We start from the raw sequence: 24446 nt of genomic DNA on the forward strand, positions 1-24446 counted from the left end.
ATACAGAACAATTAAATCTCCCCTCAGCGCTCACTGTCCCAAAGCAGATGGACCCAGCCTCGACACGCTCCCCTCCTGACAACGTGCTGGGAAATCCCCTCCCACACTGACACATCCTTCGCATAGCACGGTGACCAGAACCACTCACTGCGCTTTGCCTGACTTCCTTGTTCTTGTATCCTATTCTTTGTCCATTAAACACAAGTAACCCATATGCCTTCCAAACCCACTTCCACTGCACTTTTCATAACATTTCCTTATTTCTGATGTAAGCATTTCCTCATTGTCGCATGTTCCAAGGTACAGCGAGAAACTTGTCTTGCATATAATTCATTACAACAGTGCATTGAGGTAGTACAAGGGAAAACAATGCAGAACAAAGTGTTACAGTACAGAGGAAGTGCAGGTAGACAGTAATACACAAGGTCACAATGAGGTAGATTGTGAGGTCAAAGGTCCATCTTATCGTACAAGGGAACCATTCAAAAGTCTTATAACAGTGGGATAGAAGCTGTCCTTGAGCCTGGTGGTACGTGCTTTCAGGCTTTTGTATTTTCTGCCCGACGGGAGGGGGGAGAAGAGAGAATGTCCGGGATGGGAGGGGTCTCTGATTATGGTGGCTGCTTTACCGAGGCAGCGGGAAGTATAGATAGATTCTTGGAGGGGAGGCTGCTTTCTGTGACGTGCTCAGCTTAAGATGCCTGGTATAATCCCAGTTTAGGCACTGGGCCTGGCATTCACTTCCCTCATTCCAGACCAAGGCGTCACCAGTCTGCTGACAGCAGTTGGGTGTATTGTCCAGATTTTTTTTTCTGTTTCCGGGGACATGGCATCGCCAATGTTTGTTGTCCATTCATAATTGCCACTGAACTGAAGTAGTTCACATCAGCAGGTCTGGAGGTACCTGCGGGCCAGACAGGGTGAGGACTTCAGACTCACAGCTACCATCAGGCAGGAGGTACAGAAGCCTGAAGTCCCACACCAGCAGGTTCAGGAACAGCTACTTCCCTTCAACCATTCGGTTTTTGAACCAACCGGCACAACCCTGATCACTATCTCAGTATAGCAACACTATGACCACTTTGCACTACAGAGAACTTTTGTGTTTCTTTCTTGTGTAATTTACATTTTTCTTGTGAATGTTGTGTTTCTGATGCTATGTGCCCGTGATGCTGCTGCAGGTAAGTGTTTCATTGCCCCTGTGCCCACATGTACTTGTGCATAAGACAATAAACTTGACCTTGTCTTTGAACCCCAGCCCTGGGACAAAATTAACCCTCACTTTCACCTTCAGTGGACAACCCCTTGTTCTGAAACTTTACCCTTTCGCTTCCCTCCCTTGAAAGACATTAGTGAACCAGATAATGTTTTTTTTACAACATCACTGAGGTCACTTTATATATAAATTAAAAAATTGAGGTTTATTTAGTTTATACTTGAGCTTAAATTCACCAGCTGCCATGGTGTAATTCAAACTCCCTTCTCTGGATCAATGCTGTAGATCCAAAGATGGACATTCAAATCCTGCTGTCTCCACTTCCCTCCATAGATGCTGCCTTACCTGCTGAGTTCCTCCAGCTTTTTGTGTGTTGCTCAATGGTGTAGATTAATGCGCCCTGTGCAGGTTGCTTGGGTATTGGTCACCCTGTGATCACCAGCAGTCGTGTCGCAGGCTTGTCTTGCCCTGAAGATAGCTTCCTTTCTGGGTGTTTCTTCATTTGGGGACTTTCCCTAAATTGAGGCACGCGGATAGAGGAACAAGGCCATGGAGATCAGCTGGGTGAGGGTTAAAAGGGAGAGGAAATGGTGCAATAGTCAGTTGTCACCCCAAGGCACTCCAGCAAGTGTTGAATGGTGCTTCATTGACCAAAAGGTTGTGCTGTCTGTAGGGAGGTGCCCTCCCTCTTTCTCACCCTGCCCCCTCCTTCCTTCTCCCCCTTCCCCTCCCTCTCCCCCCCCCCACCCCCTCCACCCCTCCCCCTCTCTTTCAATCTCTCTGAGTTACGAGGCTAACCTTGCCTTTTAACATTAGGTTTATATTTATCATTAGCATCCCCTTGAAGCATTTTGGTGTGCTTTTGCTACGCTGATGGCATTACATAAGTGGAACTTGTTGAGTAACTTCAAACTAGTTTTGTTTGCCGGCTTTTCTGTACACCTGGCACAACAGGGCCTGTTGGATGCAACCAGACAGGAAAACAAGTTGGCAAAAGGCCCTGGATTTACCTCCTGATCTGCTGAATTTGGCCTTGAATCTGGCAAGGATTCAGTGATACCTGGAAACTGAGCGTGTAGCTCAGAGGTCCAGACTGGTGACCTCTGGTTCGAATCCCACCGCAGCAACTGTAGAATTGCAGTCAATTTTGGATAAAAATCCTTCTCAGAAATTGTAGAAAATGTTGGAAAGCCCATTTGCTTCACTGGTAACCTCACGTTGAGCAGGTCTGTTGCCTGCTCTGGGCCTGTATGCTGGTCCACAACAAGGTTGTTCTATACGAGACCTTGTCTTTAGAGATTGAGAATGAAAAGGGAGCTGTCACTTTGCTGGGGTTGTATTATATACTTGAGTGATAGAGAAATGGGGGGCTATGTAGGAGGGAAGCGTTAGATCTTAGAGCAGGATAAAATGTTGGCACAACATTGGTATTGGTTTATTGTCACTTGTGCTGAGGTATGTGAAAAATGTGTCTTACATACTGATCATACAGGTCAACATTACACAATGCAGTTACATTGGGTTAGTACAGAGTGCATTGAAGTAGTACAGGTAAAAACAATAACAGTACAGAGTAAAGTGTCACAGCTACAGAGAAAGTGCAGTGCAATAAGGTGCAAGGTCACAACAAGGTAGGTTGTGAGGTCAGAGTCCATCTCATCGTATAAGGGAACCGTTCAATAGTCTTATAGCAGCAAGATAGAAGCTGTCCTTGAGCCTGGTGGTCCGTGCCCTCAGGCTCCTGCATCTTCTACTTGATGAAAGAGGAGAGAAGAGAGAATGACCCAGGTGGGTGGGGTCTTTGATTGTGTCGGCTGCTTCACCAAGACAACGAGGGGTAAAGACAGAGTCCAAGGAGGGGAGGCTGGTTTCCGTGACGCACTGGGCTGTGTCCACAACTCTCTGCAGTTTCTTGCAGTCCTGGGCAGAGCAGTTGCCATACCAAGCTGGGATGCATCCAGATAGGATGCTTTAGTTGTGGGCCGAAGGGCCTGTACTGTGCTGTAATGTTATAAATTCTAAAATACTTAACATTCAACAGGAGATAGAGGAACAGATCTGCAGGTAAATAATTGGTCGTTGGTTTACTATTGTCACATTGTCGAGGTTAAGAAAGAAGCAGTGTTGGAGCTACTGAAAAGCATCAGGATAGATAAGTCCCCGGGCTCGGATAGGATATACCCCATGGTACTATGGGAAGCGAGGGAAGAGATTGCTGGAGCGTTAACGATGATCTTTGCATCCTCCCTGGCCACGGGAGTGGTACCGGAGGATTGGAGGATGGCAAATGTTGTTCCCTTTTTCATAGACCAGTGAGTCTTACTTCAGTGGTGGCCAAACTATTGGAGAGGATTCTTAGGGACAAGATTTACAAGCATTTGGAGGCGCATAGTTTTATAAGGGATAGTCAACGTGGTTTTGTGAGGGGCACGTTGTGCCTCACGAGCCTAATAGAGTTTTTCAAGGAAGTGACAAGACAGATTAATGAAGGTAGAGCAGTGGATGTGGTATATATGGATTTTAGCTAGGCATTTGACAAGGTTCCCCATGGTAGGCTCATCCAGAAGGTCATGAGGTATGGGATCCATGGAAACTTGGCTGTGTGGATTCAGAATTGGCTTGCCCACGGAAGGCAGAGGGTGGTTGTAGAAGAAGAATATTAAACCTGGAGGTTGGTGACATTGGGATCTGTTCTGGGACCCCTGCTCTTTGTGATTTTTATAAAGGACTTGGATGAAGAAGTAGAAGGGTGGGTTGGTAAGTTTGCAAATGGCACGAAGGTTGGTGGTGTAGTAGATAGTGCAGAAGGTTGTCATAGGTTGCAATGGGATTTAGACAGGATGCAGAGCTGGGCAGAGAAGTGGCAGATGGAATTCAATCACAAGTGTGAAGTGAAACACTTTGAAAGGTCTAACTTGAAGGCAGAGTACCTGGTTAATGACAGGATTCTTAGCAGTGTGGAGGAACAGAGAGATCTTGGGGTTCTAGTCCATAGATCCCTCAAAATTGCTGTGCAAGTTGATAGGGTGGTTAAAAAGGCGTGTGGTGTGCTGGCCTTCATTAGCCGGGGGATTGAGTTCAAGAGCCGTGAGGTAATATTGCAGCTCTATAAGACCCTGTTTAGACCACGTCTGGAAAATTGTGTTTAGTTCTGGTTGCCACATTATAGGAAGGATGTGGAAGCTTTGGAGAGGGTGCAGAGGAGATTTACAAGAATGCTGCCTGGATTGGAGAGCATGAGGGGAGGCTGATCAGATTAGGGCTTTTCTCCTTGCAGAGACAGAGGATGAGAGGAGACTTGATAGAGGTGTATAAGATTGAGGGGCATCGACAGAGTGGGCAGCCAGCATCTTTTCCCCAGGGTGGCATTGGCCAATACTAGAGATCACCCGTTTAGGGTGTGCGGAGGAAAGTTTAGGGGGGATGTCAGAAGTAGGTTTTTTTTTGCACAGAGAGCGGAGGGTGCCTGGAACGCACTGCGGAGTGGGTGGGGGTGGTAGGAGCCGATGGATGAAAGAAAAATAGAGGGTTATGGGAGTAAGTAGAGAGGGGATAGTTTGAATGGGGATAAGGTTTATATAGGTCGGCACGACATCGTGGGCGGAAGGGCCGGTACTGTGCTGTACTGTTCTATGTTTGTAGAGGGCACAGGTTAAGGGTGAGAGGCTAAAGACTTACACAACTTCATGCAGAGGATGGTGAGTATATGGAACTGGCTGCCGGGGAACTGGCTGAAGCAGGTACGTTAACAACATTTGAAAAGTACTTGGACAGGTACATGGTTGGGAAAGGTTTAGAGAGAGAATGGGCAAATGCGACTAGCTTAGATGGGCATTTTGGTCAGCAAGCATGAGTCATCAAAGAGCCTGTTTCCGCACTGTATTACTCCGTGACTCCAAAACCTGTGACTTGGAATTGTGTTTGGAATATTGATAGGAGTGACGGCCAACATCTGCCAGTTTGGCATCACCGAATCCTGAGGGTGCCAGTGTATTTGCCAGTGCATTTACCTTGGTGGGTGAGGTTGTTCTTCTGTTGGTTGGTCCGTGAGTTTGTGGTCTAGCAGTACGCACAGAATTCAATGGCTAATTCTCCTTTGGACAAGCTCGCCCACCACAGGTTTCTTGAGGTCAGTTTATTGTCAGATGCACAAGTCCTTGTGTGCACAGGTGCAATGAAAAACTTACTTGCAGCAGCATCACAGGCACAGAGCATCAGAGACACAACTTTCACAAATTATACACAATTTCTACAATAAAGAACCCAAATAGACCAAAAAGTCCATTGTTGTGCAAAGCGATCACAGTGTTGCTAAACTGTAGTGATTAGGGTTGTGCCAGTTGGTTCAAGAATGGTTGAAGGGAAGTCGCTGTTCCTGAACCTGGTCTTGTGGGGACTTCAGGCTTCTGTACCTCCTGCATTTATTCAGCTATTGAAATCTTGCTGTCTGTACAGACGGCTTAAAGCTTAACCAATGCAACATGTAAAATCTACACTGCTTGAGGAATGAAGAGCCAGTTGTGCTCAGCATCTGCTTAAAAAGAAATAAAACCGAGATTATTATGGTCCAAAATTTCTCAGACTTAAGTCTTTGCTGTGTGGGATGAGTGTGTGTTTGTGTGTGTGGGTTTGTGAGGCACGTGTATGCATGTGACAAGATACTGTGGCTGTTCCTTAAAAACAAATGATCCCGTCACTTCTGAATAAAGAGAAGCTTCTTTACATCCATTCTGGGCACAGCGGGAGCGGGGCGAGGGTCAGGGGAAGGTAAAGCTCGAGCCAGGTTCTGTTCCAAAATCTCCCAGCTGATGAGGGAGTGGGTTTTGTGTTTAGATCAGAGAGGTTTTACTTCCAAAGAAATGCTGGAGAATAAGAGTTTCTGATCTCTTGGTTCTTTGCAGTGCTCATAGACTGTGGTCGAGTTTATTGTCATGTGCACAAGTACATTGAGGTACAGGTGCAAGGAAAAATTTGCTTGCAGTAGCAGCAGGCATGTAGATTCAGACAACAACAACACATGTAAAGTTATGCAAGCCAGTGAAGGAAAAGACTCCGCATAACAAGACATCGGTGCAAGACATAAGAGACAAGTCCATGGCAGTGCAAGAGGTGGACCATAGTGTTCCGTTGCTGAGGTGGTGATTAGGGTTGTGCCGGTCGGTTCAAGAACCGAATGGTTGAAGGGAAGTAGCTGTTCCTGAACCTGGTGGTGTGGCACTTCATGCTCCTGTACCTCCTGCCCGATGGTAGCAGCGAGAAGAGGGCATGGCCTGGATGGTGGGCATCTTTGATGATAGATACCACCTTCTTGAATGCGATGCAGTTAAACGCAAAGTGTATCTTCCATCGTCAGGTTTCTCAACCATCTGATTGGATTATAGTTGAGTTTAACTAACAAGAATAAATCTCCTACACAGTTATATTTACTTGCTGCAACCTAGGACGAGGTATTTGGCCCAATGCCTCCAAGCAGACAGATTCCATCTGTCCATTTCCCCCTCTTATTCTCCTGTGGCCTTGCAACCTATTCTGTCTTACACATGCCCACCAACTCCCTTTGATTCTCTTGCCATTTCTCTACACAAAGAGGCAATTAACAGCAACCAATTAACGGCAGACCAACGTGCCTTTGCGATGTGGGAGGAAACTGGAGCAGCCGGGGGGGAGGGGGGAGGGGGGTGGGGTGGGGGGGGGGGGGGAACCCATGCAGGTTGCAAGGAAAATGTTCAAACACCACAAAGGCAGTGCCGGAGGTCAGCATGGGACCTGGGACCCAGGAGCTGTGAGTGCTCTCTGGACGGCTAACTCTGCATTCAAAATCGTTCTATAATCTGGGAACAGCCGAAACTTTGATAGTCGTTGACAAATGTTGAAATTGCGTAGAAGGGAGTGTGCAAAGGGCTTTCTTTGTTCACAATTGGCGAGGCCAGAATTTGTTGCCTGTCCCCTGGAGAAGGTGAGATGAGGTGCCTCCTTGAACGGCCCCCCCCCCCCCCCCCACCCCCGGTACTCTGGTTTCCTCCCACATCCCAAAGCCCTGCTGGTTGGTTAATTGCCCGCTGTAAATTACCCCTTAGTGGCAAGAAGAATCAAAGAGGGGGGAGCTGATGGACGGGTGAGAGAGAGGTGTAGGGCTCCAGTGGGGGAAATAAGGAGAGCGGGAATGGGACTGATGGGATTGCCAGCTCTGAGAGGAGCCAGCACAGACCCAGTGAGCCAAATGGCATCCTTCTGTATTGTAATACGTCAGTGCATGTTGTTGTTGTATTATTGCCGAACTAAAATAGGCCCATCAGCCCCAATCCTGTTCCCCCACCTCTGTTCCTGCAGCCTTGCAAGTTGTCTCCCTCAAGTGCCCAAAGTGCCCGTCCAGTTTCTGTGATTGTCCACTGCCCTCCTTAACAATGAACCCCAGGTCATTTCCACTCACCGTGTCAGCAATGAAGTCCCTCTTCGTGTTTCACCCCTCTAACTCTTGCGCAGGACCCTAAAGCGGTGTACCGTCTGCTTTCCCACGTCTAAAACCAGTCCACGGTCTTATCCACCTCCAATGAGAACAACCCTGGTCCGGCCCTGGAGCTGAAATGCCTCGTCCCTGGAACCATTCCAGTAAACCACCTCTGCGAGGCCTTCGCATCCTTCCTGGAAGTCTAGTGACCAGCACTTTATGCAATACTCCGAGGCCTGAGCAAAACTTTAGTGCAACTTCCCTGTTTTGTACAAGCACAGAGTCGGCCCGTTCTCTGCTGTGAGACGGCGCCCACAGAAGCTTCCACCCACCCCAGGCCCCCCTCCTATTCTCTTCCCTCACCATCTACTTCCAGGCACCTGCCTCCCTCCAGCTTTCCCTGAAACCCACCTCTGCAGTTTGCCTCAGCCCCTCTCAGTGGGAGCAGGGTGCTCCTCCCCTCCACTCTCTGACTGAAGGAAGTTCCTCCTGAATTCCGAACTGGGTTCATTAATCTCATTCTGATGGAGGGTCTCGACCTGAAACGTTGGCTGTTTATTTCTCTCCATAGATGCTGCCTGACATGCTGAGTTCCTCCAGCATTTTGTGTGTGTGTGCGTGCATGTTGCTCCAGATTCCAGCATCTGCAGAACCTTCTTGTGTCTGGTGTACATGGCAGTCTGGTCAAACCAGTCCCTAATTTCAAAGATTTCACCTCAAGCAAAAGAAGCTCCAGGCTTTGCACATGCACACCAAGTTGATGAGATTAAAGGTGCTGTAGGCTTACCCAGTGTAACTGCACCGTGTAATGAATTAACCTGCACGATCGGTACGCAGGACAAGTTTTTCACTGCACCTCGTTTCAAGTGACAATAATAAACCAATACCAACACCAATTGAACAATTAGCATCAACTCTTGTTCTCAACATTTTTTAAGATTAGGATTTCTTTATTAGTCACATGTACATCGAAACACACAGTGAAATGCATCTTTTGCATAGAGTGTTCTGGGGGCAGCCCACAAGGTGTCGCTACACTTCCGGCGCCAACATAGCACGCCCACAACTTCCTAACCCATACGTCTTTGGAATGCGGGAGGAAACCCACGCAGACACACGGGGAGAATGTATAAACTCCTTACAGACAGCGGCCGGAATTGAACCGAGGTCTCTGGCACTGTAATATAGTGAAGTTGTAGGTAATTGTCAATACTCTGAGTCTGGATTCATCCCAATATACAAAAGAGGTTTTGTTTTAAAGAGAAGAGGTCTTTTTTTTAAACAAAAGAGGTCTTTTTTACTAAAAAGAGAGCTGTTTTTCCCTAGTGCCAATGAAATATCATAGTCAGTGCTAAGGTACTGTGTACCGTCGGTAGTATCTACAGGAGGTGCTGCCTCAGGAAGGCAACATCCATCATCAAAGATCCCCACCATCCGGGCCATGCCATCTTTTCACAGCTCCCATCGGGCAGAAGGTACAGAAGCCTGAAGTCCCACACCACCAGGTTCAGGAACTTCCCTTCAACCATTCGGTCCTTGAACCAACCGGCACAACCCTAATCACTCCCTCAGTACAGCAACACTGGGACTACTTTGCACTACAATGGACTTTGTTTTTTGTTCTTTTTTTCATGTAAAAATTGTGTATAATTTGTATTTTACTGGTGAATGTTGTGTATCTGATGCTCTGTGCCTGTGGTGCTGCTGCAAGTAAGTTTTTCATTGCACCTGTGCACACATGGACTTGTGCATCTGACAAAAAAACTTGAGTTTGTCGACTTTATGACTTTAAAGCTACTAGACTGATAACCCAGGGGCGCAGTCTATCAATCTTGAGTTCAAAGCCCACCATGGAATTTATCTTTCATTTAAGAGCAAGAATTAAAACAAAAAGTTTAGTACTGATGCCACAGACAACGGGATTGTACAGTCGAACTCTGATACTCAAGCACACTTGGGTGCCGGAAGAGCATATCTTCCGGGCTATCAGATGCTATTCACGTTCATACCCCCACAGACTTTTCATTTACACTTTTAATATGTTTCACAGTACGATAAATTTTCCAAGTCAGCTTGATGTTTAACGGGAGCATAAGGAACAAATTCTGGTGAAACTGGTCCATAGAAACTGGGACCCCAGTGAGTGGGGAGGGAATGGGAACAGGGGCCCCGGTGAGTGCGAAGGGAGTGGTAACAGGGGCCCCGGTGAGTGCGAAGGGAGTGGTAACAGGGGCCCCGGTGAGTGCGAAGGGAGTGGTAACAGGGGCCCCGGTGAGTGCAAAGGGAGTGGTAACAGGGGCCCCGGTGAGTGGGAAGGGAGTGGTAACAGGGGCCCCGGTGAGTGGGAAGGGAGTGGTAACAGGGGCCCCGGTGAGTGGGAAGGGAGTGGTAACAGGGGCCCCGGTGAGTGGGAAGGGAGTGGTAACAGGGGCCCCGGTGAGTGGGAAGGGAGTGGTAACAGGGGCCCCGGTGAGTGGGAAGGGAGTGGTAACAGGGGCCCCGGTGAGTGGGAAGGGAGTGGTAACAGGGGCCCCGGTGAGTGGGAAGGGAGTGGTAACAGGGGCCCCGGTGAGTGGGAAGGGAGTGGTAACAGGGGCCCCGGTGAGTGGGAAGGGAGTGGGAACAGGGGCCCCGGTGAGTGGGAAGGGAGTGGAAACAGGGGCCCCAGGGAGTGCGAAGGGAATGTAGCAAATTTCAGCTGGTGAGCCAGATTGCCAAACCATTATGGTTTCCAGAGTCAGATAGCATATTATTAGAGGTTCAGTCAAAATCCATTAAGGGTCACTGATGCCCTTGAGGGCAGAGCAAGTTTGCCTTCTACCCTGGTCCGTGACACCAACGTTCAAGAGCAGCGTGGGATGGGCAAGTAAAGCCCGTGGTCCCGAACAGATGTCGAATCAATAAACGTCAGACCACACGCACAATTGTAACTGAGCGATTGAGGTCACTTGTCGCGGGTGCCGTCGGCTCGAGGGACACAGGTGACTTCGGTCCTACCGTGAATGGTATGCTGCCCTGTCTACCAGCGTTGCCTTGCTGAACCGTGCTCTCTGTCTCTCTGTGTCCCCAGGACTGGCAGCCTCCTTTCGCGGTCGAGGTCGACAATTTCAAGTTCACCCCCCGAATTCAGCGCCTGAATGAGTTGGAGGTACGTTTCCCAGCCCCTGCCACCCTCAAGCGCGTGTGTGTACTTGTGCTTGCATTTCTATAGCCTCTGGAATCCATCCAGGCTGCAACAGAGTTTATGAGGTAGCCAGTGTGGATAAAATCTCGTAACTAAAAGTAAAAATCCTCGATTAATTTTGTTTCACGGATGCTTTAAACGGCCCCCTTTCCTCCCAGCACCCAGCCTGGATAGAGGGGCAGTAATACTAGAGAAACATCTAGATGCTGGATGCAAATGCTGCTCTATTTTGGTTAGAGGGGCCATCATTACCAATGTTCCAGAAAGAGCTGTGCAGTTAGTCCCACTGACCACCACTTAATTTTACTGCCTCCCCACCAACCCTGCACACTTTTCCCCTGAATCCATCCCTCACTTTGGAAAGCTCCCATCATATCTACTTGTGCCACCCTTCCAGGCAGCCTGTCCCAAATCACAGCAATTCGCTGCATTTTTTAACCAGTCAAAATTCCCTCCCTTCTCCTCTCATCACACTGGTTCTTCATCGGCCTCAATCCGTGATGTCTCCTGGTCACCGACCGACGACACTGTATCCTGATTTGCTCTCTCCGAACCCCTTCTGGTTTCCCAAGTACCTCAATTCCATCTCAAGGAGAGAAACCCCCAGCTAATCTGATCAGGACCAGAGTCTTGTAGCCCTGGGAACAATCTGGTCCATCTCCCCACACCAACCCCCACCGCCCCTGCTCCTCTGTAGGCCCTCCAGAAGCCTGGACATCTCCCGTGGGGTGGGGTGGACGGAATTGGCTGCTTGGGGGCCAGCTAGTGATGTTTAAAAGTTTTGCCTCAAGCCTCCATTCCTCATCTTCCCGCATTGACCCCAGCACCATCCCGTTTCAGTCCAGTCAGACATCTGCAGACCCTTGTTGTTGGTTGCATCACGGTATGGTGTGGCATTTCCAACGCATAGGAACACAAGAGGCTGCAGAGAGTAGTGGGCTCAGCCCAATACATCACAGACACAGCCCTCCCCACCATCAACACCCTCTACAGGAGATACTTGGCATCTCTCATCAAGGATCCCCACCATCCGGGATATGCCATCTTCTCACTGCTACCATCAGACAGAAGCCTTGAAGTCCCACACCACCAGGTTCAGGAACAGCTACTTTCCTACAACCATCAGGTTCTTGAACCAACCTGCACAATCCCAACCCTCCCTCAGCAATGGAACACTGTGGACCACCTCTTGCACTGCCACGGACTTGTCTCTGACTGTGACTTCCTTTTGCACTGAGGTCTTGGTTTTGCGCTGTCTCTTTTCTCTCACACACACTCTCGCGCTCTCTCGCTCTCTCTCTCTCTCTCTCTCTCTCTCTCTCTCTCTCTCTCTATATTCACTGTTTTGTTTGGTTTATGTATACTCTGTGTTGTCTGTCCCAACGTGCCTGTGATGCTGCTGCAAGTTTTTCATTGCACCTGTACCAGTTGGTGCAGTGGCCATTTCTGGTAGCCACATCTGCAAACAGACAGGTCCTCTGTGACATTGCAGGCATCTGCCTGGTGAGAAATGGGAAGGACGGAGAAAGGAAAAGACTGTAAGGCTCTTCCCGATATCTACTTACTTATTACCATTATATGATATTCCTATACCAAAAATCTCAGCTCATCTGGCACTGAAGGAACATATAAGAATTTAGGGGTCGAACGACTTGAATTATGCTGAGCGCCTCATTCAGGCACTGATCTTTTTATCCCCCATGGTGTGACTGATGCATTCTTCTCATGCAGGCTCAGACCCGGGTTAAATTAAACTTCCTGGACCAGATCGCCAAGTTCTGGGAGCTGCAGGGCTCCACGCTAAAGATTCCCAATGTAGAACGGCGAATCCTGGACTTGTACAGTCTTAACAAGGTAACGCTGAGTGAGGGAGGGTTTGTGATGCACGGGATGTCGAAGAGGAAGTTGCGTGAATTCCCTGTGCTGGAGTTGAAGCTCGCCTTCCTGGGACAGTGGCTCATGAGCAGCACTGTGGCACAGTGGGTAAAACTGCTGCCTCACAGTGCCAGAGACCCGGGTTCAATCCCGACCTCTGATGCTGTGTATGTGTGTGTGGAGTTTGCGTGTTCTCCCCGTGACCACGTGGGCTCCCACCCCCCCACCCCACCCTGGGTGCTCTAGTTTCCTCCCACATCCCAACAACATGTGGTAAATTGCCGCCAGTGTGTGCATGAGGGGTAGAATCTGGGGGGGTGGGAGGGCATGTTGATGGGAACGCAGGGCAAATAAAAATGGGGTCAAGGCAAGATCAGTGTAAATGAATGGTCGACGGTCTGCACAGACATCGTGGGCCGAAGGGCCCCTTGATTGTGCTGACTCTGGAGCTCAGGTGTCTAGTCCAATACCTGAACCCACTGTTCATTGGTGGATGGATCTTTAAAGGGACCTCCCCACACACGTCTGTGGGATGGTGATCGTGCCAGTTACGGGGTTCCCCTACCCACACATGAGCCCCAGTGTAATCATCAGGAGGGTAGATAAGGTCACAGCCTTTTCCCAAGGGTAGGGGGGTCTAAAACTAGAGGGCACAGGTTAAGGTGAGAGGGGAAAGACTTAAAGGGGACCCGAGGGGCAGGTTTGTCACGCAGGCAAACGGGACCAGTGGCACTTCACTCGAGACTGGGCCAGTGATTGAGCTCAGCACCCTGCTCCGTGGATGTTATTGGTGGGAGTGGAGCTGCCCGGGGTTTGCCCCTCACCTGCTCTCCTTGCTCCTGCGTTTCAGATCGTCTTGGATGAAGGAGGCTACGAAGCCATCTGTCGGGACAGGCGGTGGTCCAGGGTAGCTCAGCGGCTGGGCTACCCCCCAGGGAAAGGCATCGGCTCCCTGCTGCGCTCCCACTATGAGCGAGTCATCTACCCCTTCTACACCTTCCAGTCCGGAGCCAGCCTAGCGGTAAGGGTGACTCCTGGGTGGAGGTCTGCGGCTCAGTGGGGGGTGGGGGGGGGGGGGTGTGGTGGCGCTGGCTCCACCACACATTTGATCTAAGGGGGCTGTAAGTTACAGGGGGTGTGTTGGGTTACATGGCTGGACTCTTCAGCTGATGCTCCTGGTGTACTTGGGTGGGGCAGCACTGGGGAAATGTCGTGCCTTGGGAGGGGGCAGTAGTGAGGGAGCATCACTCTACGGGAGGGGTGATGGTGAGGGAACGCTGCTGCGTGGGAGGGGGAACGGTGAGGGAGCGCCGCTGCGTGGGAGGGGGAACGGTGAGGGAGCGCCGCTGCGTGGGAGGGGGGACGGTGAGGGAGCGCCGCTGCGTGGGAGGGGGGACGGTGAGGGAGCGCCGCTGCGTGGGAGGGGGGACGGTGAGGGAGCGCCGCTGCGTGGGAGGGGGGACGGTGAGGGAGCGCCGCTGCGTGGGGGGGGGGGACGGTGAGGGAGCGCCGCTGCGTGGGGGGGGGGGACGGTGAGGGAGCGCCGCTGCGTGGGGGGGGGGGGACGGTGAGGGAGCGCCGCTGCGTGGGGGGGGGGGGGACGGTGAGGGAGCGCCGCTGCGTGGGGGGGGGGGGGGACGGTGAGGGAGCGCCGCTGCGTGGGAGGGGGGGACGGTGAGGGAGCGCCGCTGCGTGGGAGGGGGGACGGTGAGGGAGCGCCGCTGCGTGGGAGGGGGGACGGTGAGGGAGCGCCGCTGCATGGGAGGGGTGGTGCCGAGAGTTGCCACACAGTGGGAGGGGGTGGTGCCAAGGGAGTGCCACACTGTGGGAAAGGCAGTGAGAGGAAGCGCTGCACTGTGGGAGGGGTGGTGAGGAGGGAACGCTGCGCTGTGAGGGGGGAGCGCCACGCCATGGGAGGGGCAGTGACACATTAAGTGATGCCACGTCAGTCTCCCAACCTGCGCAGAGTCAGATGCAGAGGTAGTTCCAAAGGCCCCCTCACGCTGACACTGACCCCGGAGGCTGCTCTCTCCACCTCTGGCGCTGCTTGTGTCTGTGTGCATGTTGGTGATGGCTCTCTCTCTCTCTCTCTCTCCCCCCCCCGCCCCCCCCCCCCCCCTGCAGTGCCAACCGGGCCCCCAGTATGACAGTGAGGAGAAGGACCGGGAGTACAAGCCCCACAGTATCCCGCTGCGCCAGTCGGTGCAGCCCTCCAAGACGAACAGCTACGGGCGCCGAGCCAAAAGGCTGCAGGCCGAGGTGAGCGACGCAGCAGGGGAAGGTCTGGGTCTGCCGAGGGCCCTTCGTAACGGCCCACAGTTTGACTTCCAGTACCGCGGGCTCCGGGGGGGCGGCGAGGGAGCTCCGCGGGAGGGGTGGAGATGGGGGTCTGCAATGGGGGTCTCTCTACGCGGGAGTCCTCCCCCTTTACATCGGGAACCTGGGGTGGAGGGTGCTGCACCGGGCGGTGTCGTGCAACCAGTTCCTGAGCCGGTTCACTGACACCCCGGCTGCCTGTCACTTCTGCGGCCGTGAGGAGACAGTGTACCACGTGTACGTGGAGTGCGTGAGGTCGCTGCCCCTCTTCGCCTATCTGAAGGGTCTGCTGCCCAAGCTCTGACTGCACTTCAGCCCGATACTGCTGATCTACGGTCACCTGGTGCGGCGGGGAGGGGGGCAGATCATGCGGGGGATCTCCTGGTGGGTCTTCTCCTGGGCCTGGCCAACCTGGCTGTCCACGGGTTCTGGCCGGTCGGCCTGCCTGCCCGTCTTCCGGGCTTACATCCGCATGCGGGTGTCCTTGGAGAGGGAGCACGCGGTCTCCGCGGGCACCCTGGCTGAGTTCCGCGCTTGGTGGGCCCCTCGGGATCGCGTGTGTCGTGGACGGTGAGAATGCGATTCTTCTGTGAAGTGTTGCGTTTAGTGGGTGTTGTGTTGCATGTGTGTTTTGCGGGTGTTTAGTTAGTGTTATTTTGCTGTAGTTATGTAGCTGCTTAGTTTGTTTTCCTGTATTAGTTGTAGTATTTTGACACTGGTTGTCCTTTCATAGTGCTCCACAGGAGGGGCAGTGAGGGAGCACCACGTCACAGGAGGGGCGGCGAGGAGGGAGCGCCGCACTGTTGTTGGTTCTGTTTTCTGTTCACGATGGTTGATCCTTACTTGTTTCTCCCAGAGGGTAACACGTCCTAAGGGAGTGTACAAGGTGTTGATTGAGTCACGAGAGACCACAGAAGATGGGATCTGGAGCAACAAACAAACTCCTGGAGGGACTCAGCGGGTCAGGCAGCATCTGTGGGAGTGAAATGGACCGTCGGCGTTTCAGGTCAAGACTATCCAGATGAAGGGTTGAAACGTCGACTGTCCATCTCCCTGCACAGATGCTGCCGGACCCGCTGAGTTCCTCCAACAGTTCGTTTGTGACGTTAATTGATTAAGTGGTCCAGCGGCAGGAGTTCAAATTTAATTCAAAGGCGTGTTCAGCTCACAACCTGGAAGCTATAAGGATATTCTCCCACCTGTTGGACCCAGCCTCAGCAAGCTCCCTGGGGGAAGGAGGCATGGGGGGAGGGGTTGTGTTGTGGCTTGGGTGAGGGGATGGGGGATTCTGGTGGGGCGTGACGCTTCCTTCTGTCCCCCCTGCAGGCGGAGCCGACCGAGGCGGACATCGCCAAGAACCCAGAGCTCAAGAAGCTTCAGATTTACGGAGCTGGTCCCAAAATGGTGGGGCTGGGGCTGGTGGTGAGAGATCGAGGCAGCAGGAAGAGGGGTGCGTACCCACCCCAAGGGAAGCCACAAACCTCCTCTCTGTCCCTCAGTCTGGTGCCTGGTCCCGTTCTGTCCCGTCCCTCTCCTCCTCCACCGTCCCGTCCCTCTCCTCCTCCCCCACCCCTGCCCGTCCCGTCCCTCTCCTCCTCCCCCACCCCGGCCCGTCCCGTCCCTCTCCTCCTCCCCCACCCCGGCCCGTCCCGTCCCTCTCCTCCTCCCCCACCCCGGCCCGTCCCGTCCCTCTCCTCCTCCCCCACCCCGGCCCGTCCCGTCCCTCTCCTCCTCCCCCACCCCGGCCCGTCCCGTCCCTCTCCTCCTCTTCCCCCTCGCCCCGGCCCGTCCCTCTCCTCCTCCCCCATCCCGTCCCTCTCCTCCTCCCCCGGCCCGTCCCTCTCCTCCTCCCCCCTCGCCCCGGCCCGTCCCTCTCCTCCTCCCCCCTCGCCCCGGCCCGTCCCTCTCCTCCTCCCCCCTCGCCCCGGCCCGTCCCTCTCCTCCTCCCCCTCGCCCCGGCCCGTCCCTCTCCTCCTCCCCCTCGCCCCGGCCCGTCCCTCTCCTCCTCCCCCCTCGCCCCGGCCCGTCCCTCTCCTCCTCCCCCCTCGCCCCGGCCCGTCCCTCTCCTCCTCCCCCCTCGCCCCGGCCCGTCCCTCTCCTCCTCTTCCTCCTCCCCCCGGCCCGTCCCTCTCCTCCTCTTCCTCCTCGCCCTCGCCCCGGCCCGTCCCTCTCCTCCTCTTCCTCCTCGCCCTCGCCCCGGCCCATCCCTCTCCTCCTCCCCCATCCCGTCCCTCTCCTCCTCCCCCGGCCCGTCCCTCTCCTCCTCTTCCTCCTCGCCCCGTCCCGTCCCTCTCCTCCTCTTCCTCCTCCCCCTCGCCCTGTCCCGTCCCTCTCCTCCTCTTCCTCCTCCCCCTCGCCCTGTCCCTCTTCTCCCCCTTTCTCTCTACTTCTCCCCCTTCCCCCTTAGCCCTGCTCACCTGGCCCCCCTCCCTACCTCCTCACACCTTCCCCCCTCCCTCCCCCTCAACACTCTCACCTCTCCCTGCCCTCCCCCCATCTCTCCTCACTTTCTCTCTTCCCCTGCGCCCTCCCCCCATGCCCTGTCTGCTCTGACACCCCCCTTGCCTCTCGCCCATCCAGACAAGGATTGCCTGGACTGCCCGCCCACCCTGGTGGTGAAGGAAGAGAGCGTGGGTGATGTGAAGCCGGACGCCTGTGCCCTGGAGCCCTGCGTGCAGGTGAAGGAGGAGCGGTCGGGGGGCGAAGCCGCTGGCAAGATGACCATGCGGCTGAGGAAGGGAGCCGCCTCCTCACAGCTCGTAAGTGAACGACAGCGCTGGTCCCCACTTCGTCGCCCCCACCCCCCCCCCCCCCCCCCCCCCCAGCGGCACGGTGCGGGAGCGCCTTCCCACTCCCGGAATCTGCTCGGCAGCTGTCGACTCGCGTGCTTGGCGTTGGACCTGATTGAGCCAGGGCGAGGGCTGGCGGTTTGGTGCAGCAGATAGAGCTGCTGCCTCCTGAGACCCAGGTTCGATCCGGACCTCCGGCACTGTCTGTGTGTGTGTGGAGCTTGCACGCTCTTCCTCTGACCATAGAACAGTACAGCACTGAAAACAGGCCATTCGGCTCTTCTAGTCTGTGCCGAAACTTTATTCCGCTTGTCCCATTGACCTGCACCCAGTCCATAACCCTCCGGACCTCTCCCGTCCATGTATCTATCCAATTTATTCTTAAAACTTAAGAGCGAGCCCGCACTTACCACGTCAGATGGCAGCCTGTTCCACACTCCCACCACTCTCTGAGTGAAGAAGTTCCCCCTAATGTTCCCCCTAAACCTTTCCCCTTTCACCCTAAAGCCATGTCCTCTCATACTTATCTCTCCTAATCTAGGTGGAAAGAGCCTACTCGCATTTACTCTGTCTATACCCCTCATAATTTTGTAAACCTCTATCAAATCTCCCCACAGTTTTCTATGCTCGAAGGAATAAAGTCCTAACCTGTTCAATCTTTCCCTGTAACTCAACTCCTGAAGACCCGGCAACATTCTAGTAAATCTCCTCTGCACCCTTTCGATCTTACTGATATCCTTCCTATAGTTAGGTGACCAGAACTGCACACAATACTCCACATTTGGCCTCACCAATGTCTTATACAACCTCACCTAGGTGCTCCGGTTTCTTTCCACACACCAACAATGTGGGGGTTCAGTGGGTTAATCGGCCTCTAGCGTGTGGGTGAGGGGTATAATCTGGGAGAGGGCAGTTGATGAGAATGGTGCGGAGAATGAAATGGGATTGGTAAACGACAAGTGTAAATGTGTGGTTGATGGTTAGCACAGACTTGGTGGGCCGAAGGGCCTGTTTCCGTGCTGTATGGAAAGAAACTTTGTGGGATCTGATTAAATTCGGGCCCCCAACTCTGACCCCCTCTCTGGGACCCCCAGTTCTGGGACACACACTGGGATTCCCAGCTCCAGGACACCGCCCCCTTCCCAACCCCTCTCCCCTCCAGAACTCTAGCCTCGGGGGACACTCTGGGACCCCCATCTCCGACACACCCTCTGGACCCCCATCTCTGTCTCTCTCCGGGGAGCCCCCCCCCCCATCTCCGGGATCTCCATCCCCGACCCACTCCAGGACACCCCTCTCCAGAACCTCATCACCAGCCCCTCTCCGGGACCCCTGACTCCAGGACCCCCCTCTTCGGAACCCCCCATCACTCCCTCTCTGGGACTCCCGTCACCGGCCCCTCTCCGGGACCCCCATCACCTACTCCCTCTCCGGGACCCCTGTTTCCAACCCGCCCTCTGGATCCCTGTCTCTGGGACCCCCCCCCCCCCCAACCTCCATCTCCTGGATCCCTGTCTCTGGGCCTCCCTCCCCGCCTCCGGGACCCCCGTCTTCCTACCTCCCTCCCTGGGAACCCCCCGCACCCTCCCCCCTCCCCCCCGCCCACAGTCCACCTCTTGGGAGACCCCCTCGTCTCTGACACTCCCTCCCGACCACGGTCTCTGGGACCCCATCTCTGACCCCTCTCCAGGACCCTAGACTCAGGACACTCTAGGACCCCCTGGCTCTGACCCCCTATCCGAAACCCTGTGTTCGGACTCCCCGTCACCGACACACCCTCTGGACCCCTGTCTCCGACCCCAGCTCTGGCTTGCTCTCCGGACCACCCCCTCAAGTACGCCTACGCCTTCTTGCTCTCTCGGTGCCTCCAGCGTAAGCTCGGAGCAGAGTGGTGTGCTGACCGACGAGCACATGGACACCCAGAGAGCAGGTGACGAGGACCTGGCGGGGTTTTCAGTAACCATGATGGAACAGCGGTGGGGGGGTTGCGCTCGGGATCCCTGCTTTGCCTCCCACCACCTCTGCTGGAGCTTTGCGTTTCCCGCTGTTGGCTCGCAGGTGGACTCCTACGTCTGCGTCATCTGCTCCCGCACGGTCGAGGACTCCAAGATGGTGCTGTGTGAGGGGTGCGAGGACAGCTACCACACCTTCTGCCTCATTCCCCCGCTGCCCGAGATCCCACGAGGAGACTGGCGCTGTCCAAAGTGCGTCGTTGAAGTAAGGCTCGGAATTGGCCGTTTCTGGAATGAGGCGGAGGGTCGGGGGTGGGTTCGCTCAATGGGTCATATACACCGGGTTATAACACTGCTGATGGGGATGGATCTGTCACTGTGTAATGCCGGGGTGTGGTACTGGTGGGGACGGGTCTGTCACTGTGTAAGGCCGGGGTACGGTACTGGTGGGGACGGGTCTGTCACTGTGTAAGGCCAGGGTGTGGTACTGGGGACGGGTCTGTCACTGTGTAATGCCAGGGTATGGTACTGGTGGGGACGGGTCTGTCACTGTGTAATGCCGGGGTACGGTGCTGGTGGGGATGGGTCTGTCACTGTGTAACGCCGGGGTACGGTACTGGTGGGGACGGGTCTGTCACTGTGTAATGCCGGGGTACGGTGCTGGTGGGGATGGGTCTGTCACTGTGTAACGCCGGGGTACGGTACTGGTGGGGACAGGTCTGTCACTGTGTAATGCCAGGGTACGGTGCTGGTGGGGACGGGTCTGTCACTGTGTAATGCCGGGGTACGGTACTGGGGACGGGTCTGTCACTGTGTAACGCCGGGGTACGGTACTGGTGGGGATGGGTCTGTCACTGTGTAACGCCGGGGTACGGTACTGGTGGGGATGGGTCTGTCACTGTGTAACGCCGGGGTACGGTACTGGTGGGGATGGGTCTGTCACTGTGTAAGGCCGGGGTACGGTACTGGTGGGGACGGGTCTGTCACTGTGTAATGCCGGGGTGTGGTACTGGGGACGGGTCTGTCACTGTGTAACGCCGGGGTACGGTACTGGTGGGGACGGGTCTGTCCCTGTATAACAGCGGGGTACGGTACCGGTGGGGCCAGGTCTGTCCCTGTATAACAGCGGGGTACGGTACCGGTGGGGCCAGGTCTGTCCCTGTATAACAGCGGGGTACGGTACCGGTGGGGACAGGTCTGTCCCTGTATAACAGCGGGGTACGGTACCGGTGGGGACAGGTCTGTCCCTGTATAACAGCGGGGTACGGTACCGGTGGGGACAGGTCTGTCCCTGTATAACAGCGGGGTACGGTACCGGTGGGGACAGGTCTGTCCCTGTATAACACGGGTACGGTATTGGTGGGGACGGGTCTGGCGCTGTATAACAGCGGGGTACGGTACTGGTGGGGACTGGTTTGATCCTGTGATTGACAGCATTCAATGAGTTTTAGAGTATGTGTCAGTTGAATTAAAGTTCAGTGGTGTATTCTATTGTTCTCAATCCTTGTGCTGCCCCCGACCCTCATCGCTGCCCCTCCATGTCTGTGAGGAATCTTTCCCATTGAGCTGTGGCAGTTGACTGGTTCTCTCACCCTTCAGGAGTGTAAGAAACCGGCCGAGGCTTTTGGCTTTGAGCAGGCGACGAGGGAGTACACTCTGCAGAGTTTTGGCGAGATGGCGGACAGCTTCAAATCTGATTACTTCAACATGCCTGCTCACGTGAGTATGTGGCACACTGGTGCCCTCCCTCTCGCCGTCCGTCATGTTTCCTCCGCCTTCCCCCTTCTCCACCCCCTTCCCCTTCTCCTCCCCACTCTCCTCCTCACCCCCTCCACTCCCCCCCTCCTTCCTCACTCCCCCCCCTCCTTCCTCACTCCCCCCCCTCCTTCCTCACTCCCCCCCCTCCTTCCTCACTCCCCCCCTCCTTCCTCACTCCCCCCCCTCCTTCCTCACTCCCCCCCTCCTTCCTCACTCCCCCCCTCCTTCCTCACTCCCCCCCTCCTTCCTCACTCCCCCCTCCTTCCTCACTCCCCCCCTCCTTCCTCACTCCCCCCCCTCCTTCCTCACTGCCCCCCCTCCTTCCTCACTGCCCCCCCTCCTTCCTCACTCCCCCCCTCCTTCCTCACTCCCCCCCCTCCTTCCTCACTCCCCCCTCCTTCCTCACTCCCCCCCCCTTCCTCACTCCCCCCCTCCTTCCTCACTCCCCCCCTCCTTCCTCACTCCCCCCCCTCCTTCCTCACTGCCCCCCCTCCTTCCTCACTGCCCCCCCTCCTTCCTCACTGCCCCCCCTCCTTCCTCACTCCCCCCCCCTTCCTCACTGCCCCCCCTCCTTCCTCACTCCCCCCCCCCCTTCCTCACTCCCCCCCCTCCTTCCTCACTCCCCCCTCCTTCCTCACTCCCCCTCGACCCCGGCTCCCCCCCCCCCCCCCACTCACTCACCCAGCTCCACCTCCGTTCTGTCTGCAGATGGTCCCCACTGAGCTGGTGGAGAAGGAGTTCTGGCGGCTGGTGAGCAGCATTGAGGAGGACGTCACGGTGGAGTATGGAGCTGACATCCACTCCAAGGAGTTCGGCAGTGGCTTCCCGACCAAGGGCGGCAGGCGACAGCTGGCCCCGGAGGAGGAGGTTGGTGGGCGCGGTGCCTCAAACCAACACCCCCACCCCCCCCCCCACCCAAGTTAATTACTTCCAGCACCTTCAGATCGGGCAGTTGTCCATGGGCACCTGGCCCCTTGCTCTGTGTCAGGTGCTTGGGTGAAGGTCTTGTGTTAGACTGTGCAGTGACGGGACTGCTCCCAGCACTCAGCCCCTGTCCCTTCCTGCAGAAACACTCCGCGTCAAACACAGAGAGAAGCTCTCAGCCAAAACTCCATGCACTTGAGTGTCCATCCACCCTCGCTCATTCTTCAGAGACACAGGGGACTGGAATTGGTTCATTATTGTCACATGTCCCGAGGTACAGTGAAAAACTTGTCTTGCACACTGTTGATACAGGTCAATTCATTACACAGTGCATTGAGGTAGTACAGGGTAAAACAATACAGAATATAGAGTATAGATAAAATAAGATATCTTTATTAGTCACATGTACATCGAAACACACAGTGAAATGCATCTTTTGTGCAGTGTTCTGGGGGCAGCCCACAAGTGTCGCCATGCTTCTAGTGCCAACATAGCACGCCCACAACTTCCTAACCTGTACGCCTTTGGAATGTGGGAGGAAACCGGAGCACTCGGAGGAAATCCATGCAGACACGGGGAGAACGTACAAACTCCTTACAGACAGTGGCCAGAATTGATCCCGGGTCACTGGTGCTGGAAAGCATTACGCTAGCCGCTACACTACCATGTCTGTGTATGTACAGAGAGAGTGCAGTGCAGGCAGACAATAAAGTGCAAGGTCACAATGAGGTAGATTGTGAGGTCAAGAGTCCATCTTATTGTACTAGGGAACTGTTCAATAGTCTGATTAACAGCGAGATAGAAGCTGTCCTTGAGCCTGGTGGTACGTGCTTTCAGGCTTTTGTATCTTCTGCCCGATGGGAGGGGGGAGAAGAGAGAATGTCCGGGGTGGGTGGGGGTCTTTGATTATGCTGGCTGGACTGCAGGTGCTGGAATCTGGAGCGACAAGCAATCTGCTGGAGGAACCCAGCGGGTCAGGCAGCATCTGGACCTAGTCCAGATGAAGTGTCTCGTCCCGAAATGTCAGCTGTCCATTTCCCTCCATTGCTCCCGCCTGACCCGCCGAGTCCCTCCAGTTGCGCTCTTGTCCTACCTTTCCATGGGAATGCATAGTATACTCCTGTGTGTGGGCACTCTCTCTGCTCCCCAGCTTCCTCTTATACCCGTCTGGCTCACTCCCTCCGCCTCCCCCCCCCCCCCCCCCCCCCCAGGCTCCACGTAAATGTCCCCAGCTTCCTGCAAGCAGCCACACCAGTGGATAGTGGCGTATAGCACGCTTGCCTTCATCGGCCGGGGCGCCGAGTATAAGAACAAGGAAGTCGCGTTGCAGCTGTATAAAACTGGTTAGGCCGCGCTTGGAGTATTGTGTGCAGTTCTGGTCACCCTGTCACAGGAAGGGTGTGGAGGCTCTGGAGAGGGTGCAGGAGAGGTTCACCAGGACGCTGCCTGGATTAGAGGGCATGAGCTATAAGGAGAGGTTGGACAAACTTGGGTTGTTCTCTCTGGAGCATCAGAGGCTGAGGGGAGACCTGATAGAAGTTTGTTTCATTATGAGGCACAGACAGGGTATACAGTCAGAATCTTTTTCCCAGGGTGGAAACGTCAAATATTCGAGGGGACGCACTTCAGGCAAGAGGGGGAAAGTTTAAAGGAGATGTGCGGGGTGAGTTTTTTTATACACAGAGAGCGGTGGGTGCCTGGAACGGGCTTCCTGGGGGGAGTGGTGGAGGCAGATACGACAGTCGTGTTTAAGAAGCTGTTGGATAGATGAATGGAGGGATACAGACCGTGTGCAGCCCGAGGGGATTTAGTTTAATTCGGCATGGTGCTCGGCACAGACGTGGTGCACTGAAGGTGTTGGTTTACTACTGTCACTTGTACCGAGGTCCAGTGAAAAACTTGTCTTTTAAACCGATGGTACAGGTCAATTCATTACACAGTGCAGTTACATTGAGTTAGTACAGAGTGCATTGAGGTAGTACAG

At 54.5% G+C, this 24446-nt stretch overlaps 1 protein-coding gene across 1 annotated transcript in view; it reads left to right on the forward strand.

Moving 5' to 3' along the window:
• kdm5c (lysine (K)-specific demethylase 5C) overlaps positions 1-24446 on the forward strand; it is a 107784-nt gene that overhangs the window by 56449 nt on the left and 26889 nt on the right. Inside the window, exons 2-10 of the mRNA XM_052009027.1 lie at positions 10735-10812; positions 12580-12702; positions 13574-13744; positions 14848-14982; positions 16366-16489; positions 17620-17798; positions 19887-20045; positions 21380-21499; positions 22247-22405. Of these exons, the coding sequence (XP_051864987.1) occupies positions 10735-10812; positions 12580-12702; positions 13574-13744; positions 14848-14982; positions 16366-16489; positions 17620-17798; positions 19887-20045; positions 21380-21499; positions 22247-22405 (1248 nt within the window). The remainder of the gene's footprint in view (positions 1-10734; positions 10813-12579; positions 12703-13573; positions 13745-14847; positions 14983-16365; positions 16490-17619; positions 17799-19886; positions 20046-21379; positions 21500-22246; positions 22406-24446) is intronic.

The sequence above is a fragment of the Pristis pectinata genome, chromosome 43 (assembly GCF_009764475.1).
Source record: "Pristis pectinata isolate sPriPec2 chromosome 43, sPriPec2.1.pri, whole genome shotgun sequence".
Taxonomy (NCBI): Eukaryota; Metazoa; Chordata; class Chondrichthyes; order Rhinopristiformes; family Pristidae; genus Pristis; species Pristis pectinata.